At 44.9% G+C, this 18,486-nt stretch overlaps 1 protein-coding gene across 1 annotated transcript in view; it reads right to left on the bottom strand.

Annotated features, from left to right (window-relative positions):
• The window catches only part of ccdc66 (coiled-coil domain containing 66), a 45,543-nt gene that overhangs the window by 2,055 nt on the left and 25,002 nt on the right, over nucleotides 1–18,486 (bottom strand). The window contains exons 13-21 of the mRNA XM_056301761.1: nucleotides 13,707–13,865; nucleotides 12,886–13,036; nucleotides 10,473–10,535; nucleotides 9,256–9,312; nucleotides 5,317–5,518; nucleotides 4,922–5,168; nucleotides 4,653–4,690; nucleotides 3,095–3,246; nucleotides 25–170 (exon numbers count right to left, since the gene is read on the bottom strand). Of these exons, the coding sequence (XP_056157736.1) occupies nucleotides 25–170; nucleotides 3,095–3,246; nucleotides 4,653–4,690; nucleotides 4,922–5,168; nucleotides 5,317–5,518; nucleotides 9,256–9,312; nucleotides 10,473–10,535; nucleotides 12,886–13,036; nucleotides 13,707–13,865 (1,215 nt within the window). The remainder of the gene's footprint in view (nucleotides 1–24; nucleotides 171–3,094; nucleotides 3,247–4,652; nucleotides 4,691–4,921; nucleotides 5,169–5,316; nucleotides 5,519–9,255; nucleotides 9,313–10,472; nucleotides 10,536–12,885; nucleotides 13,037–13,706; nucleotides 13,866–18,486) is intronic.

Raw genomic sequence — 18,486 nt, forward strand, 5'->3', positions numbered from 1 at the left:
CGTGTCCGTGTGTGTGCGTTATACCTGGCGGAGTTGGGCCAGTTCTCTCAAGATCTCTTGTTGTCTGTGTGTGTGTGTGTTGCCGAGCAGCTCTGGTTGAAGGGAGGGGTCTTTTTCCCGCTGGGAGGGTGGAGGTGAGGAGGAAGAGGAGGGACTCCTCTGGCGTGTGTCTGGAGAGAGCAGAGCAACACATTACACACACACACACACACACACACACACACACACAAGATTTTTAGAGGTACTGCTTACGTTAGATCATATTGTTTCCAAATTTGGTTCCAGACCGATAATGCGGTTCCCTGACCCACACCCCTTCAACTGCCAGTGTCTTAGTAGAGCAATGAAGCACACGAAGTCAAACACATTTTCGGTGGGTGTCAAACTTCGCCAAGCTTGTCCCTTGTCTCCAATTCTGTTTGTGATATTCATGGACAGGATCTCAAGGCGCAGCCAAGGTGACAAGCGTGTCTGTTTTGGGAATCTCAGAATTGCCTCTCTGCTGTTTGCAGATGGTGTGGTTTTGTTGGCTTCATCAGAATGCGACCTTGAGCACACACAGGGGCGGTTTGCAGCTGAGTGAAATGGCCGAGATTAGAGTCAGCACCTCCAAGTCTGAGGCCATGGTTCTCTACTGGAAAATGGTGGATTGCTCTCTCTGGATTGGGGGTGAATTGTTGCCTCAAGTGAAGGATTTCAAGTATCTCGGGGTCTTGTTCACGAGTGAGGGTAGGATGGAGCGGGAGATTGACAGGCGGATTGGGGCAGCATCAGCAGTAATGCGGACGTTGTACTGGACCGTTGTGGTGAAGAGGGAGCTGAGCCAGAAGGCAAAGCTCTCAATTTACCAGTCAATCTTCGTTCCAACCCTCACCGATGGTCATGAGCTTTGGGTATTGACCAAATGGGTGAGATTGCGGATATAAGCAGCTGAAATGAGTTTCCTCCGTAGGGTGTCTGGGCTCAGCCTTAGAGATAGGGTGAGGAGCTTGGACATCTGGCGGGAGCTCGGAGTAGAGCCGCTGCTCCTTCGCATCGAAAGGAGCCAGTTGAGGTGGTTTAGGCATCTGGTTAGGATGCCTCCTGGGCGCCTTCCTCTGGAGGTTTGCCGGGCATGACCAACTGGGAGGAGACCCCGGGGTAGACCCAGAACTCGCTGGATAGACTACATGTCCAATCTAGCCTGGGAATGCCTTGGGATCCCCCAGGAGGAACTAGAGGGCATTGCTGGGGAGAGGGACGTCTGGAGTGCCCTACTTAGCTTGCTACCACCTGACCCTGGCGAAGCGGCTGAAGATGAATGAATAAATGAATCTACATGCTATATATATATATATATATATATATATATATATATATATATATATATATATATATACATACACACTCACCGGCCACTTTATTAGGCACACCTGTCCAACTGCTCGTTAACGCAAATTTCTAATCAGCCAATCACATGGCAGCAACTATGCATGTAGGCATGTAGACATGGTCAAGACGATCTGCTGCAGTTCAAACTGAGCATCAGAATGGGGAAGAAAGGTGATTTAAGTGACTTTGAACGTGGCATGGTTGTTGGTGCCAGGCGGGCTGGTCTGAGTATTTCAGAAACTGCTGATCTACTGGGATTTTCACGCACAACCATCTCTAGGGTTTACAGAGAATGGTCCGAAAAAGAGAAAATATCCAGTGAGCGGCAGTTCTGTGGGCGAAAATGCCTTGTTGATGCCAGAGGTCAGAGGAGAATGGCCGGACTGGTTCGAGCTGATAGAAAGGCAACAGTAAGTCAAATAACCACTCATTACAACCGAGGTATGCAGAAGAGCATCTCTGAACGCACAACACGTCGAACCTTGAGGCAGATAGGCTACAGCAGCAGAAGACCACACCGGGTGCCACTCCTGTCAGCTAAGAACAGGAAACTGAGGCTACAATTTGCACAGGCTCACCAAAATTGGACAATAGAAGATTGGAAAAACGTTGCCTGGTCTGATGAGTCTCGATTTCTGCTGCGACATTCGGATGGTAGGGTCAGAATTTGGCGTCAACAACATGAAAGCATGGATCCATCCTGCCTTGTATCAACAGATCAGGCTGGTGGTGGTGGTGTAATGGTGTGGGGGATATTTTCTTGGCACACTTCGGGCCCCTTAGTACCAATTGAGCATCGTGTCAACGCCACAGCCTACCTGAGTATTGTTGCTGACCATGTCCATCCCTTTATGACCACAGTGTTCCCATCTTCTGATGGCTACTTCCAGCAGGATAACGCGCCATGTCATAAAGCTCGAATCATCTCAGACTGGTTTCTTGAACATGACAATGAGTTCACTGTACTCAAATGGCCTCCACAGTCACCAGATCTCAATCCAATAGAGCACCTTTGGGATGTGGTGGACCGGGAGATTCGCATCATGGATGTGCAGCCGACAAATCTGCAGCAACTGCGTGATGCTATCATGTCAATATGGACCAAACTCTCTGAGGAATGTTTCCAGTACCTTGTTGAAGCTATGCCACGAAGGATTAAGGCAGTTCTGAAGGCAAAAGGGGGTCCAACCCGGTACTAGCAAGGTGTACCTAATAAGGTGGCCAGTGAGTGTATATATATATAAAATCCTCCTTGTGTGCAATTTTGCACACAAGGAGGATTCCGCTCCTCATTAGTCGAGCACTCAACACCATTGACAGTTTCGGAAAAAAACGCTATATATATATATATATATATATATATATATATATATATATACATATATACATATATATATATATGTGTGTGTGTGTGTGTGTGTGTGTGTGTGTGTGTGTGTATATGTATATATAGGGTCTTTCATAGTCTTCTCAATTTCATAGTGCTCCACTGGTTTTCACATCAAAATTGCACACAAGGAGAAGGAGCGCACACACACACACACACGCGCGCGCGCAGTAACAATAAAACTCTGTTTCTGGAACATTTTTCACTTATGTTTCTAAATATCTGTGTGGTCCTAAATCTTTTCATTTAGGACCACTTGTACTCCTTGGGAAAAAGTTAGCGTAGAGCCTGGTTGTGTGCGTGTGTGTGTGTGTGCGCGCGCGTGTGTGTTTTAACCTGTGTGTGTGGAGATGGGGTCCAGGTACATTTCATTGGTCCTGACGTAGGGGACAAACTCCAGTTGGGGGGGAAGGGGGGCAGCGGAGGAGGCGGGGTGTTGCTGGCTCTTCAGTCTGTGTCTGACAGCAGCTACAGGAGGAGCGCAACCCCTGGAGGACACAACGTGACAGACGGTGCATCGATCAACACTCCAAATCCCACAATGCTTCAGCCACTCTGTATGTACTACCGGCCAACTGGACCAGTCACCTTAACTGCCTGCTTTAGCGACGGGTTAAACAAATTAATACTCCCGCCGCAAGTGTGTGCTGGTAGCAGGATGTGGTTAAGCTGTGCTCATGGCTGCAAATTGGAAATTGGTGATAACTAAACAAAGGATGAATTCCCAAAGATACTAAAATAAGATTCATCAGTCTAGCTTGCACTTCAATCCGTTTATACATCTGAAACATTTGATTTTGATATACTTTATTAATTGTATTAATCCCCGTGGGGAAATCCATGCACTGCATTTAACCCATCCTAGCTGTGTAGCGAGGAGCAGTGGGCAGCCGCCGTGTAGCGCCCGGGGGACCAACTCCAGTTCATCTTGCCATGCCTCGGTCAGGGGCACAGACAGGAGTATTAACCTTAACATACATGTCTTTTTTTTTAGGGGGGGGGGGGTTGTTCCCCCTTTTTCTCCCCAATTGTACTTGGCCGTCCCAGTCGCTGTTCCACCCCCTCTGCCGATCCGGGGAGGGCTGCAGACTACCACATGTCTCCGCCGATACATGTGGAGTCGCTAACAGCTTCTTTCCACCTGACAGTGAAGAGTTTCACCAGAGGGACATAGCAGGGGGGGAGATCATGCTATTCCCCCCAGTCCCTCCCCCCGAACAGGCACCCCGACCAACCAGAGGAGACGCTAGCGCAGCGACCAGGACAGATACTACTCGCATCTGGCTTCCCACCCACAGACACGGCCAATTGTTTCTGTAGGGACACCTGATCAAGCCGGAGGTTAACACGGGGATTCGAACCGGCGATCCCCGTATTGGTAGGCAACGGAATAGACCGCTACACTACCCGAACAAACATGAATGTCTTTTTGATGGTGGGGGAAACTGGAACACCCGGAGAAAACCAGCCACAGGCACAGAGAGAACATGCATACTCCACACAGAAGATGACCAGGAAGGACCCCAAAGGTTGGACCACCCCGGGGTTCGAACCCAGGACCTTCTTGCTTTGAGGTGACAGCACTAACCACTGGGCCACCATGGTTAGCGCTGTCAAGTGTCATTCTAAAACACATAATATATTGCCTTCTCGGTTAACAAATATTTCTAGGGCCTAACATGGTCATAGTTTGAGAGTAAAGAGCTTCTAAATGACTGAACATCTTAGCAAAATTCAACTTTGTTTTCATTTCACCTATCGTTTTTTTCTTTTCTTTTTTTCCATTTTTCCATCATTTGGGATTTAAGTTAGAGTAAAAATCTTCCTCCTGTGTCTTTGTGAATGCCTGTTAAAGGGTTGGGAGGTGTGTCAGATAAATGTCTGCACTGCTCACCTCTCGCCGCAGACAGTCGGTTGGTTTCCATTCTCCACCTAAAACACAACCAAGCAGTCAGCCAGTAAGATGGTCAACCAAACTGTAAAACAGCCATCAAATCAATAGACAAGCAAGGTGTCATTGAGACGGTGAGTAAAGCAAACACAGGAGGCAAGTCTTCACGTTGTTCATTGGAACGGTGGTCCCAAGGAATTCAGTATGTACTGTGGTACCATGTTAGAAAGGTGGTACTCTATGGAACTATCTGTTAGTATGTTAGGCCCTACCTTCCTAGACGGCATGGCCCTGGTGCAGTTGTGGGCTAAGTCCAGGTCAGGTATGCGTTTTGTGGCATGGTGTGATTCCTGTAGGCATCCAGGGGGAGCGGGGGGAGGTGCAGGGTCACTCCTGGACGAACAGTTTCTCTCCTGCAGGGAGAGGAGCTCCGCTTGCCTCCTCTGCCGGCTCTCCTGTCGGCTTCTCTGGAGACCCAATGGGTAACGTTGTGATGCCGGGATGAACTGACGACTCGGCCTGGAGAGGAGGAGTGGTGGGTTAAGGAGAGTAGAAAGCTGGTGAAGCATGTTTCAGCTTTTCGCAAAGCAGAGATAATTGTAGAGGATGAGGAATATAAAAATGAATGAGTGTGTGTGTGTGTGTGTGTGTGTGTGTGTGTGTGTACCTCTTTGTGTTCCACCCTGGTCTCCTTGTCTCTCTCCTCTCCGTCAGAGTGAATGGTTTGTAGGGATCTCCTCTCTCTCCTCCGGGCTCAGTCAGACAGGCGTTCTCCTTCTCTGTCCTCATGGTGAGGTAGGCAGCCTCAGGCTCAGGCTCAGCATCCACAAGAGGAGGAGGAGAGAGTAGAGGAGGTGTTGGCTGGTAATCTGCTGAGACATCAGGAGTCGCGCGCACACACACACACACACACACACACACACACACACACACACACACACACACACACACACACACACACACACAGAGTTATGCTTGCTGTTGCAGCATTAGCAGTGATAGCAGTTGTGTATTAGTTTAGAGGTAGTTGTGATAGAAAGTAGTGAGAAACAATGGCAGCATTAGTTGTGATGGATGCATTATTGACAGTAGTGGTACTATTATTAGTATTATCACTAAGGGTGGTAGTGTGGCTGTAGTTTCTTTTGGTAGTAATGGTTGTAGTGGTATATTACTAAGGCTGGACCCGAATATCCAAGTATTCAGATATTCATTAATTGGGTTAGGTATTCAGTTTCAATTTGGGATTAGGGTATTCAGTTTTTGTTTTTTTTTTGCTAAATATAGGCTATCAATAAAGGTGAACTGCAAAATACATTTATCAGCCTATTGTTGTACTATATTTGTACTTTTTAATAGCACAGTTAAAATGTGCAAATATACACTGTCTCAGCTGTGGCGCCTGACACCCCTCTCACGCTCAACAGTGACGTCACGCTTCAGTTCACCTTGACTGTTAAAGGGAAGACAAAATGCCGAAGACCTCAGCTGTGTGGCGACACTTTAAATTGAGCGATGAGGAGGCAGTGTGCCAAATATGCCATTTGAAACTGGCCTACCACGGTGGCACAACAAGCATGATAAAGCACCTGAATGCTGTAAGTAGTAGGCTATGTTTATACGGTGTAAAAAACCGAGACTATGCCAGCTAGCAAACTTAGCTCAGCTTGTCTGTTTTACAGTCGCCATTTTCAAGCTGCTTTTATTCGCCGTTTATAACGTTACACATGATAAAAACATGCACTTTGCTTGGAAAATACTTGCAACTGATCCGAATAGTTAAAATAAAACAAAAGGCGTAATGTGGGAACATCTGGGGCTAAGGCAATTATTGGCATAAAATAGCCTAACAGACTGTCCGTTGGGCGGCACGGTGGTGCAGTGGTTAGCGCGGTCGCCTCACAGCAGGAAGATCCGGGTTCAAACCCTGGGGTTGTTCAAACTTGGGCATCATCCCAGGTCGTCCTCTGTGTGGAGTTTGCCTGTTCTCCCCGTGTCTGTGTGGGTTTCCTCCAGGTCCTCCGGTTTCCTCCCACAGTCCAAAAACATGTAGGTCAGGTGAATCGGCCATACTAAATTGCCCCTAGGTGTGACTGTGTCAACCTGTGATGGCCTGGCGGCCTGTCCAGGGTGTCTCCCTGTCTGCCACCCAATGACTGCTGGGATAGGCTCCAGCATCCCATGACCCCAATTGGGATAAGCGGCTTGGATAATGGAATAGAACGGAACTTCTCTGTAGTACATCCCCAGGCATTGCTGCCATCAACATCCTCAACCACACCCCAAACTACACAGCAGATGCTACTGTTCCAAAACGGAGAATAACGGAGAAAATAACGCGAGAAAATAATGAAGAAAAGAAGGAGAGACACAACAGATGCCATAGTAGAGTTCATCACTATGGATATGAGACCCATTAATGTAGTCGAAGGCAAAGGCTTCAGAAAATTAATGAAAAAAATGGAGCCCGACTACACTACTCAAACGCTCCAGTATTTCACACATCCTGTCTCTGAAGTACAGCAATGTGTCAGAATCAGAATCATGTTTACTGGCCATGTAGGTCTACACAAACATGGAATTTTACTCTGATTTCGTGGCTCTCTCAGTGTACTTAACATAGAATAACAACACTACAACACAACAATCTTCAGCTATATACACAAGGATTGGCTTATACAGGCGAATTAAGAGATGATAAGGTGCAATGGTGGAGAGACTATATCAGAGATAATGAAATAGATGTTAGGTTACTTACATACATGCAACACCAAATTTTAACTCTCATTGAAAACTCAACTGCCTTAAGTTTCACAACGGACATGTGGACCTCGGTGAGTATGGAGGTGTACATGGCTGTCACCTGTCACTTTATAACTCAGGAGTGGGAATTCTGTGCCTTCGTATTGGAAACCAAAGTAATAGAGGTGAGCCATACGGGAGTCAACATTGCACAACAGCTTGGAGAAGCGGCGGATGCCTTCGCCATTCTAAACGACAAGCGAGTAGCTTTTTAATTTATCTATTTTATTTGAATGTTTGGAAAGAAATTGTTTATTAAAATGTGTGCTGTGCTGCTGTTATTATAACTGCGCTAATTGCACTACCTACCTTGTTCTATTCATTACAGTTCAATTTATTCTACATAAGGCCATTCATTTATTTTCATTTCATTTACCTCTGACCAAGTCGGAGGTAACACAGAGATTCAAACCGGAGATCCCTGTGTTGGTAGGCAACAGAATAGACCACTATGCTACCCAGACGCCTGTAAATACATATTTAAGAAGAAAGCCACTTTATTTTCTCATTGTACAGTTGTTTGGTTACAGTGAAATTTGTTTTCTGCATTTAACCCATCCTATTGCATAGGCGCAATGGGCACCTGTGGTGCAGTGCCCGGGGACTAACTTCATTTCTTTTTCCTATTGCCTTGGTCAGGGGCACAGGCAGGAGTATTAACCCTAAAAAGAAGAGGGAGGAACACGGGGTGATGTATAAGAGTGGAGGAAGGTGCACATAGGTGGAATATCTTGTGCAGGAGGTGTGATCTGAAAAAGATTGGAGACTGCAAGGTGGTGACTGGACAATGTAGCTAGGCAGCATCCGATGGTGGTCTGTAGGATGACTTTGGACATCAAGAAGAAGAAGAGAGTGAAGGCAGAGCCAAGGATCAAATGGTGGTATAAGAAGAAAGACTGTTGTGTGGCGTTCAGGGAAGAGCTAAGACAGGCACTGGGTGGGAGTGAAGAGTTGCCGGATGGCTGGGCAACCACTGCAGAAATAATGAGAGAAGGGGCATCATGGGTAGTGTAGCAGTCTATTCCGTTGCCTACCAACACGGGGAACGCCGGTTCGAATCCCCGTGTTACCTCCGGCTTGGTCGGCATCCCTACAGACACAATTGGCCATGTCTGTGGGTGGGAAGCCGGATGTTGGTATGTGTCCTGGTTGCTGCACTAGCGCCTCCTAAGTGGTACTTGAAAAGTACTTGGTGTCATTTGGACAGAGGAAGGAAGACAAGGAGACTTGGTGGTGGAAAGAGGAAGTACAGCAAAGTATACAGAGGAAAAGGTTGGCAAAGAAGAAGGGGGATAGTCAGAGATTAAGAAAATAGACAGGAGTATGGAGATACAGTGTAAAGTGAAGAGAGAGTTGGCGAAGGCAAAGGAAAAGGCATATGGTGAGTTGTACTGAGAGGTTGGACACTCAAGAGTGAGAAAAGGAGTTCTACCAACTGACTCTACCAATTGACTAGACAGGGGGACCGAGCTGGAAAGGATGTGCAGCAGGTTAGGGCAATCAGGATAAAGGTGGAAATGTGCTGACAAGCGAGGAGAGTGTGCTGAGAACCTGAAAGGAGTACTTTGAGGGGCTGACGAATGAAGAAAATCAGACAGAGAGAAGGTTGGATTATGTGTGGATAGTGGTTTTGGAAGTGCGGTGGATTAGCAAGGAGGAAACATGCTGTGAACAAGGCAGCCTTTGTACATGGCTTTCATAAACCTGACAAAGGCCTTTGATTCAGTAGACCACCAGGCTCTGTGGCGCATACTATCATGATATGGCTACCCTGATAAATACATCAGAATATTGAGGCTTTTACATGACAGCATGTCAGTCACATTGCTCAGCAACAGCAGCTCTGAGTCAGAGCCCTTCACTATGGAAAACAGGGATCAAACAGGGATGCACCATCACACCCACCCTGTTTGCCATCTTTATTGCTGCCATACTCCACCTCATTGGCGAAGAGCTGCCACAGGGGATCCCAATCCTATACAGAACTGATGGCAGACTCTTCAACCTTAATAGGTTCAAGGCCAAGGGCAAGGTCTGCAACACCACCCTCATGGAGCTTCAGTATGCAGATGACAATGCCGTCACAGCAAACAGTATAATGTACTTAGATCGGAAAACCTCATCAAATGCAAAAATGTCTGCCTAGTTTATAAGATCATGCATGGTTTACCTCCTCCTCATCTTTCCAGCTTCATCAACTTCACATCTACCACAAACAGAGCTACTAGAGGTGCAGCTAGAGGGGACTGCACAATCCCACTCAGAAGAACTGCATTTAGTCAGACCGTCTTCTCCTTTAGAGCGTCACATCAATGGAACTCAGTACCACATCAACTAGAGTCCCCATCCTATTACTCATTTAAGTGTAATGTCAAGAAATGGCTTATGAAGAACCAACAATGTCAACATTAACGCTATACGCACACACCTTTAACATGTTGTTTAACTGTATCTTACATTAGCTGTTTTGTATGTCTGCTTTTTTAGATATTATTTTCTATATTATCTTTATCATCTTTTTCTACATTATGTGTATATTCTGTATATATTTTCTTGTTTGTTTGCTCTTGTTGTTCTTGTATATTAACTATGTTGTATTTTTTTTTCTTTTGGTACTATTTTATTATACTAGGATGCCTAACAACATCATGCAAAGGGACTGCCAATGGAAACTAGCCTATTAGCTAACTCGGGTACATTTACATTTGTTTTGAATGTTGCTTAATGTACATTGTCCCTTCCCAAATAAACGTTTTAAAAAAAACAGATACAGTTACAGATAATTGTGTTCTTGCTCATCAGTGTAGTAGTATTTGAGTTGTGGTATAGTAGTGTTAGTGTAGTAGTATTATTTGTGTAGTGGTGTTAGAGTAGTGGTGTAGTAGTATTATTGTAGGAATGTAATGGTATAATATTAGTGTAGTAGTGTAGTGGTATAGTATTAGTGTAGCAGTGTAGTGGTGTAGTAGTTTAAGAGAAGTGGTGTAGCATTATTAGTGTAGTAGCATGGTGTTTTGTTACCTGTCTGCACAGCTGTGTCTTTACGAGGGGAACCAACACTCTTTGCCTCTTCCATAAACTGACCTACAACCACACACACACACACACACACACACACACACACACACACACACACACACACACGGGCAGGCAGGCAGACAGAAGTGCAGCCAGTGAATATGTCAACATTCTGGACATGACAGTATGATCAATTATAATTTCAGGTTTTAAAGTTTGTCCATCAAGCAAAGATTTACTGAGCACCATCCACCTCATCAGCCTCACCCTACTTAACAGTCATACGACTAAACACCATCCCAGTATAGCCAGTCTTCTATCTTCTATGTCAGCCAGCGAGAGCTGCCCAGTATAAGTACAGTCTGAGCAGATGGGAGTGGAAGATATGGCAGATTATTCATCTGGTTCCCTTTCAATTTTCCAAATTTTCCTCTACACCTCTGGTCCCGCTGCAAAGTGTCTGCACCCACGCTCATGTTACGTGAAGCTCTTCAGCAGACGTCAGATGGCATGTGACTTAACATCACGTGATGCTGGGCAATGTTTCATATGCCGTCATGTGAGAACATTAACAAATGAATTTTATTGCTACAGATCCTTTCAAGATATCAAGAACACTTTACACATTAACAGTCAAACAGGTAATCGGTTACATCACAAGTTTAAAAAAAAAACAAAAACAAATGACGGAACAGCAGGATTAAGAGAGGCTAAAATGGTAAAATGTGCTTTATTTGTTTATTTGTTTATTTATCTATTATGGTTTATTATTTTTTAAACCATGTGTTAAGCGCTCCTCAGAGGGCCGCTGGTATTTGGGTGGAGAGAATAGGATCAGACTCAGAGGAACTGAGAGAGCGGATAGGGGGTGTACACATGTACAAGATCAGCTGTGTAACATGGAGCCCTGAAGGTCAAACTGAGGATCTGGGGATGAACACCGATCAGCCAAAACATTAAAACCACTGACAGGTAGGCGTCCAGGTAGCGTAGCGGTCTATTCCATTGCCTATCAACACAGGGATCGCCGGATTGAATCCCCGTTACCTCCGGCTTGGTTGGGCGTCTCTACAGACACAATTGCCGTGTCTGCAGGGGGAAAGCCGTATGTAGGTGTCTCATGATCGCTGTACTAGCGCCTCTTCTGGTTGGTCGGAACACCTGTTTGGGGGGGAGGGGGAAATGGGGGAATAGCATGCTCCTCCCACATGTTACGTCCCCCTGGTGAAACTCTTCACTGTCAGGTGAAAAGAAGCGGCTGGCGACTCCACATGTATCGGAGGAGACGTGGTAGTCTGCAGCCCTCCCCAGATCAGCAGAGGGGGTGCAGCAGCGATCGGGACAGCTCAGAAGAATAGGGTAATTGGCTGGATACAATTGAGGGGGGGAAAGGGGGGGACATTCTCCAAAATTAAAAAAAAAAAAAAAAACGCTGACAGGCAAGTGAATAACACTGATTATCTCATTACAATGGCACCTGTCAGGTAGGATATATTAAGCGACAAGTGAACAGTCAGTTCTTGAAGCTGATGTGTTGGAAACGGGAAAAATGGGCAAGCGTAAGGATCTGAGCGATTTTGACAAGGGCCAAATTATGATGGCTAGATGAGGGGGTCACTGCATCTCCAAAACGACGGGTCTTGTGGGGTGTTCCCAGTATGCAGTGGTCAGTACCTACCAAAAGTGGTCAAATGAAGGACAACCTGTGAACCGGCAACAGGGTCATGGGCACCTAAAGCTCATTGATGCACATGGGGTGCAGAGGCTAGCCCATCTGGTCCAATCCCACAGAAGAGCTACTGTAGCTCAAACTGCTGAAAAAGTCAATGCTGACTATGACAGACAGGTGTCAGAACACAGAGTGCATCGCAGGTTGCTGTGCATGGGGTTGCGTAGCCGCAGACTGGTCAGAGTGCCCATGATGACCCCTGTCCACTGCCGAAAGTGCCTACAGTGGGCACGTGAGCATCAGAACTGGACCATGGAGCAATGGAAGAAGGTGGCCTGGTCTGATGAATCACATTTTCTTTTACATCATGTGGACGGCCGGGTGCCGTCGTTTACCTGGGGAAGTGATGGCACAAGGGTGCTCTATGGGGAAATGGCAAGCCGGCGGTGGCATATGATTCTCTGGGCAAGGTTCGTTCTGCTGGGAAACCTTGGGTCCTCGCATTCAGGTGGATGCTACATTGACACGCACCTCCTACCTAAACATTGTTCCAGACCAAGTACAGCCCTTCATGGCAACAGTATTCCTTGATGGTAGTGGCCGCAAGTGGTTTTAACGTTTTGGCTGATGGGTGTATTGTAGACTGGATGAGACCCAGCAGAGCATGTTTAAGAGTTAGAGAGACGCACGCATGCGTGTGTGTGTGTATCAGGATATGTTTATGTGATGTGGTGTCATGTGACTTACTGCCACCCTCCATTGTGTGCAGTAATTTGGTGACATCATGGCCCTTCCTAAGCAGCTCCTTGATTCGCTGCTGCTGTTTACTCCTCAGCGCCTCCTGCTGGGCTCTCTGTACACTGCGGAACACCTCCTCTGTCCGCCGACTCAACTGATCCTAATAACGTAACACACACACACACACACACACACACACACACACACACACACACACACACACAGAATACGCCAACACAAAGAGGCATGATACTTTTTTTTGGTTTTTTGTTTTTGTTTTTTGTTTTTTATGTTTCTCCCTTTTTCTCCCCAAGTGTAATTACCTCACTCACTCTTCCAAGCCATCCCGGTCGCTGCTCCACCCCCTCTGCAGATCCTGGGAGGAGCACAGACTACCACATGTCTCCTCCGATACATGTGGAGTCACCAGCTGCTTCTTTTCACCTGACAGTGAGGAGTTTCGCCAGGGGGACATAGCACGTTGGAGGATCACACTATTCGCTCCAGTTCCCCCTCTCCCCTGAACAGGCGCTCCAGCCAACCCGAGGAGGCGCTAATGCAGCGACCAGGACACATACCCACATCCAGCTTCCCACCCTCAGACATGGCCAATTGTGTCTGTAGGGACGCCCGACCAAGCTGGAGGTAACACAGGGATTCGAACCGGCGACCCCCGTGTTGGTAGGCAACGGAAAAGCAGCATGGTTTTTAGTATAAATGTATATATCTGTAATTGCGTGTGTGCATGTGAGTGTAAGGGAGGAGGTATCGGTGTGTGTATACATCTGTGTGTGTGTGTGTGTGTGTGTGTGTGGGTTACGCTTGCTGACCCTCTCTTTCTCCCTGTGAGTCTCGAGCTGGTGTTGTCTCTGTATGGCCTCCCTCTCCATTGCCACCCTCCTCTGCTCCTGCTGCTCCTCCTCTCTCCTGTGCTCCTCCTCCCGCTCCCTCTGCACACGCCGCTCTTCCACCTGGGCCTCGATTGCTCGCTGGGTGACAGTGGGAGAGAGGAAAGTAGCCTGAGGGTACGTTTACAAGTAGACCAGTGATCCCACCATAATCCATTAAAGAGACAATCATGTAAAAGTCATGTTGTCAGGTTTTCTCTCTGCTTTTTAAAACTGTGTATATGAAAGATGTCCAGTCTCAGTGATGTGAATTTTGATTGTATAACAGAAATACAAAGAATAACTCTCGGACAGGACAGCAAACAGGAATGCTCATAATACGGTTGTTCTGCAATGACACTTGAAGAATAAAAAAAACAAGGAAACGTGGAGAAAATGATCTGACATGTTTTCTTCAGGACTGTCACTGCCACCATTAGGCAGAGACAACAGGAAGCAGAGGTGAAACTACCATATAAATGCAGGTAATGCAGCTGTATTGGGGCCCGCAACAGTTTAAGGCCCAATCACATGGACCCCTGTTTTTCTCGCCACTATCATGTGAAAAATCTCAAGCACTGAAAAATAAATACATGGTTTTTGACTAAAAAATGTCGAAGGCAGCAGTGTTTTATCATATTGTTATATCTTAGTAATAATTGCTGTGGGATACATATTGGTATCATTCCAATAATGTAATTTATCTGTGGAACTGTGACCATCTTCATTATGTTCACTCTCCCCCACAACATCAAGCGTAGCTTGCTCCAGTTATCCAGATTAATTTCACTTTTATTTAATGTTTCCAAATTATTAATAATAATTTCTCCTACATCTGGATTCAATTCTATCCCCAAATATTTCAAACCTTTTGGCAAGTTATGGGAACATGTTTGAGAGACCAGCATAACTTATGATTTGTGCCAATTAATTTTGTAATCAGATATTTTGGAATATTCTTCCATCACTTCTAACAGCACTGATATAGAGTTGGCTGGGTCTTGACTCAGTACGAAGATGTCATCTGCGTAGAGAAATAATTTGTGTTCCCTGCCACCTCCAATAACTCCTTTAATTCTCGACTCCTCTCTTATCAATGCGGCTAGTGGTTCGAGGAAAATTGTGAAAAGGAGTGGGCTGAGACTGCAACCCTGGTGAGTGGATCTGGATTTCTTAAAGAATGGAGATATTATCCTATTAGTGAAAACTGCGGCCCTAGGATTTGAACATAGAACTTTTATCCATTTACAAAAAATATCACCAAACCCAAATTTTGACAGTGCAGAAAATAAGAAAGCCCATTCTACCCTATCAAATGCTTTTTGGGAATCAAGTGATATGGCTGATAGGGCATATTATCGATCAGTTGAGGACCTGTTTTTTATAAACCCCACCTGATCTCTGTGAATAATTTGTGGTAAAACCTTATCTAGCCTCAGTGCTAATATTTTAGTTTGTTCTTGAGACTGACCATCGTGCATTGCAGTAGATCCACAATATGAAAGACACTAATGCTAGAATTACCAGATGGTATTTGTCTCTCCAGCTCTATCGTTTTCAGTTTCGGTACAGACCGGGACACAAGAATGTCATTGCTGACTTCCTGTGCTGTGACTCTGAGGAGTAACAAGTCTTAAGGGGGGGTGACAAAGTCAAGTCAATTTTATTTGTATAGCCCAAACTGGGTGAGAACACAGCCATTTGTCCCATCATCATAACACATTTTATTTTATTTGTGGGCGCCTTTCAGAGCACTCAAGGACACCTTACAGAACACAGTTAAACAAAAAAACAAGAAGCACTGTATCAGACAGCATAAAGTCAAAACAAACTAGGGTAGACAATAAAAAGTTAATACAACAGATAAGTATAAAATCATCCTCTGCACAAATCTCAATGAAGCGTGGATCAGACTGAATATGCCAGTTTGAAAAGGTGTATTTTGAGATGGGATTTGAAGGTTGAAAGAGGGTCAATATTGTGAATATCTTGTAGAGAGTTCCATAGGCGGGGACAGAGTGACCGAAGGCTCTAGACCCCATGATAGTCAAGTGGGCCGATGGTGTAGTGAGTTGGAGAGCAGAAGAGGGTCTGAGAGTGCAGGGGGGTGTGTGGATATGAAGGAGTTCGGAAAGACACGAAGGAGCTAGGTTATTAAGGGCCTTAAAGGTGAGAAGTAGGATCTTGAAGTCAATACAGTATTTAACAGGGAGCCACCAATGAAGTTGCTGAAGAACAGGAGTGATTATAATCTCTGGAAGGAGTTCTGGCAATGATACGGGCAGCTGAATTCTAGACCACTTGAAGTATATGAAGACACTTGAGGGGAAGACCAAAGAGGATTGAATTGTCAATACAGGGTAACCAGGGTGTGAATGAGTATGGCGGGGCTGTTAGGTGTAAGTGACGGGCGAGGATGATTAATATTGCGTAGGTGGAAGTATACAGACCGAGTAACATTGTTGACGTCAGCTTCAAAAGATAATGTGCTGTCCAAGATGACACACAGACTCTTAACTTGAGGCGATGGAGGAACTATAGAATTGTCAATAGTTAGATCACGTTTAGCCAAAGTAGATTTAGTACCAACTAGGAGGACCTCGGTGTTATCACTATTAAGTTTGAGGAAATGGTATGAAAACCAGGATTTAATTTCTAATAAGCAGTCACAAAGGGAAGTGGGCGGAAAAGTGGAGGTAGGCTTGGTGGATAGATAAAGCAGAGTGTCATCCCTGTAGCAGTGAAACTGAATGCCAAATTTCCTGAAAATGTGGCCAAGGGGTAATAGGTAAATAATAAATCGGAGGGGTCCCAATACAAAGCCCTGGAGAACACCGTTGGTAACAGGAAAGGATTGTGATTTCAATTTTTTTTTTTAGTTGGACAAACTGAGTGTGGCTAGAGAGATATGATCTACCAGTCAAGGGGGGGGGGGTTGCCAGTTATTCAAATGGAAGACAGTCTCTCTAGGAGGATGTTACTATGTGAGATGTATCAAAAGCTGCACTCAAATCGAGAAGGACAAGTATGGTTAGGAGCCCAGAGTCAGCTGCCATCAACAGATCATTAACGATTTTCACCAAGGCTGTCTCCATACTGTGCATGGAGTGACAACCAGGCTGGAATTGTTCAAACAGATTGTTGTGAGTCAAGTGAGTGTGTACCTGAGATGCGACTGTTCTTTCAAGTGTTTTAGAAAGAAATGGTAAATTTGAGATTGGGTGAAAATTATTCAAATTGTTGGGGTCTGCGCCAGGTTTCTTGAGTATTGGAGTTATTGCAGCTGTTTTGAGAAAGAACAAGACCAGAGGTAAGGGAGGAATGTATGATATCAGTTATTAAGGGGATAGAGAAGGTAGACAGGGTTTTACTAAATGAGTAGGAAGAGGGTCTAACTGACAGGTAGATGATTTGGATTTGTGAATAAGACCAGATATTTCAGCAACAGTTGGGAGTTTAAAACTAGATAGTGAAGAAGAGAGGGGAACATATAAGGGTGAATAAGATGAACTGTATGCAGTATTGTTTGATGAGGTCAATTGCTGATGAATATTTTCAATTTTGGCATTAAAAAAGGTCATGAAGGTGTTACATTGAGCAACTGAATACAGATGACATGCAAGAGTGTTCGGTGGACGTAAAATATTGTTTACCATGGAAAACAGTGCTCTAGTGTTCCCTGATCTAATTAAATTTGCATAATAAGACGATTTAGCTGTGGACAGAGCCTCCTTACAATGAAGTATGTGGTCGTCATACATGTTTTTATGAACAACAAGGCCAGTTTTTGTGTAAAGGTGTTCCAGGTGACGGCCTTTAGCTTTAAATTGACGCAGTGCCAGTGTAAATCATCTCAATTGTTACCAGGTCAAGTCAATTTTATTTGTACAGCCCAATATCATACATTACAAATTTTCCTAGAGAGGCTTTACAGCAACACAGCACCAGGTGTTGGCGTTTCTTGCCACAGTGGTACAGCCTAAAACTCAAGTGCTGCTGACTGACCCCAGCTTTGGAGTTGTTAGAGGGTAGGACGTCGCGGTGTCGATAATGTGCATGTGCTGTTAATTTACGTTCTATTATTGTGAGTTGAGTTTTGTTCAGTTAAGTCGAGTTAACTGTTCATTTGTTTCATTTTCGTTGTATTTTTTTTTTGTTTCACATATAGCTACACCCTGTAAATAAATCACACTGGTTAAATGGAAACAGTTCTGAGTCTGCCTCCTGCATTTTAGCCACTCAGGCCAGGCTTCCCCACATTCCTCTTTGTTTGGGGCATGCACTTATGACCTCTGATGACTAGTAGTTCTCCTGATTTCCTACATTAAATGCACTTATTGTAAGTCACTTTGGATAAAAGCGTCGGCGAAATGACTGTAATGTAATGTAAATAATAAATATTACAAAGTACAACTTTGACTACATTAATAAGTGCCTTTACATATACGTCCATTATCCTCTTTAAATTGTTGTACCAGTACAAAAGTTGGTTTCTTATTAACAAGAATAACTCCACAGCTCTTACTAGATATTGAATTATGAATCACATTCCCAACCCAGTCACATTTCAACTTTAAAGCTCCCTCTTCATCTCTAAAGTGTGTTTCTTGTATAAATAATAATAATAAATTAAACTTATAGCACTTTTCTAATACTCAAAGTCGCTTTACAATAAACAGGGTGAAACAAGACAACAGATAAATATAACACAGACATACAGGGG

The sequence above is a fragment of the Lampris incognitus genome, chromosome 2 (genome assembly GCF_029633865.1).
Source record: "Lampris incognitus isolate fLamInc1 chromosome 2, fLamInc1.hap2, whole genome shotgun sequence".
In the NCBI taxonomy this organism is placed as follows: domain Eukaryota; kingdom Metazoa; phylum Chordata; class Actinopteri; order Lampriformes; family Lampridae; genus Lampris; species Lampris incognitus.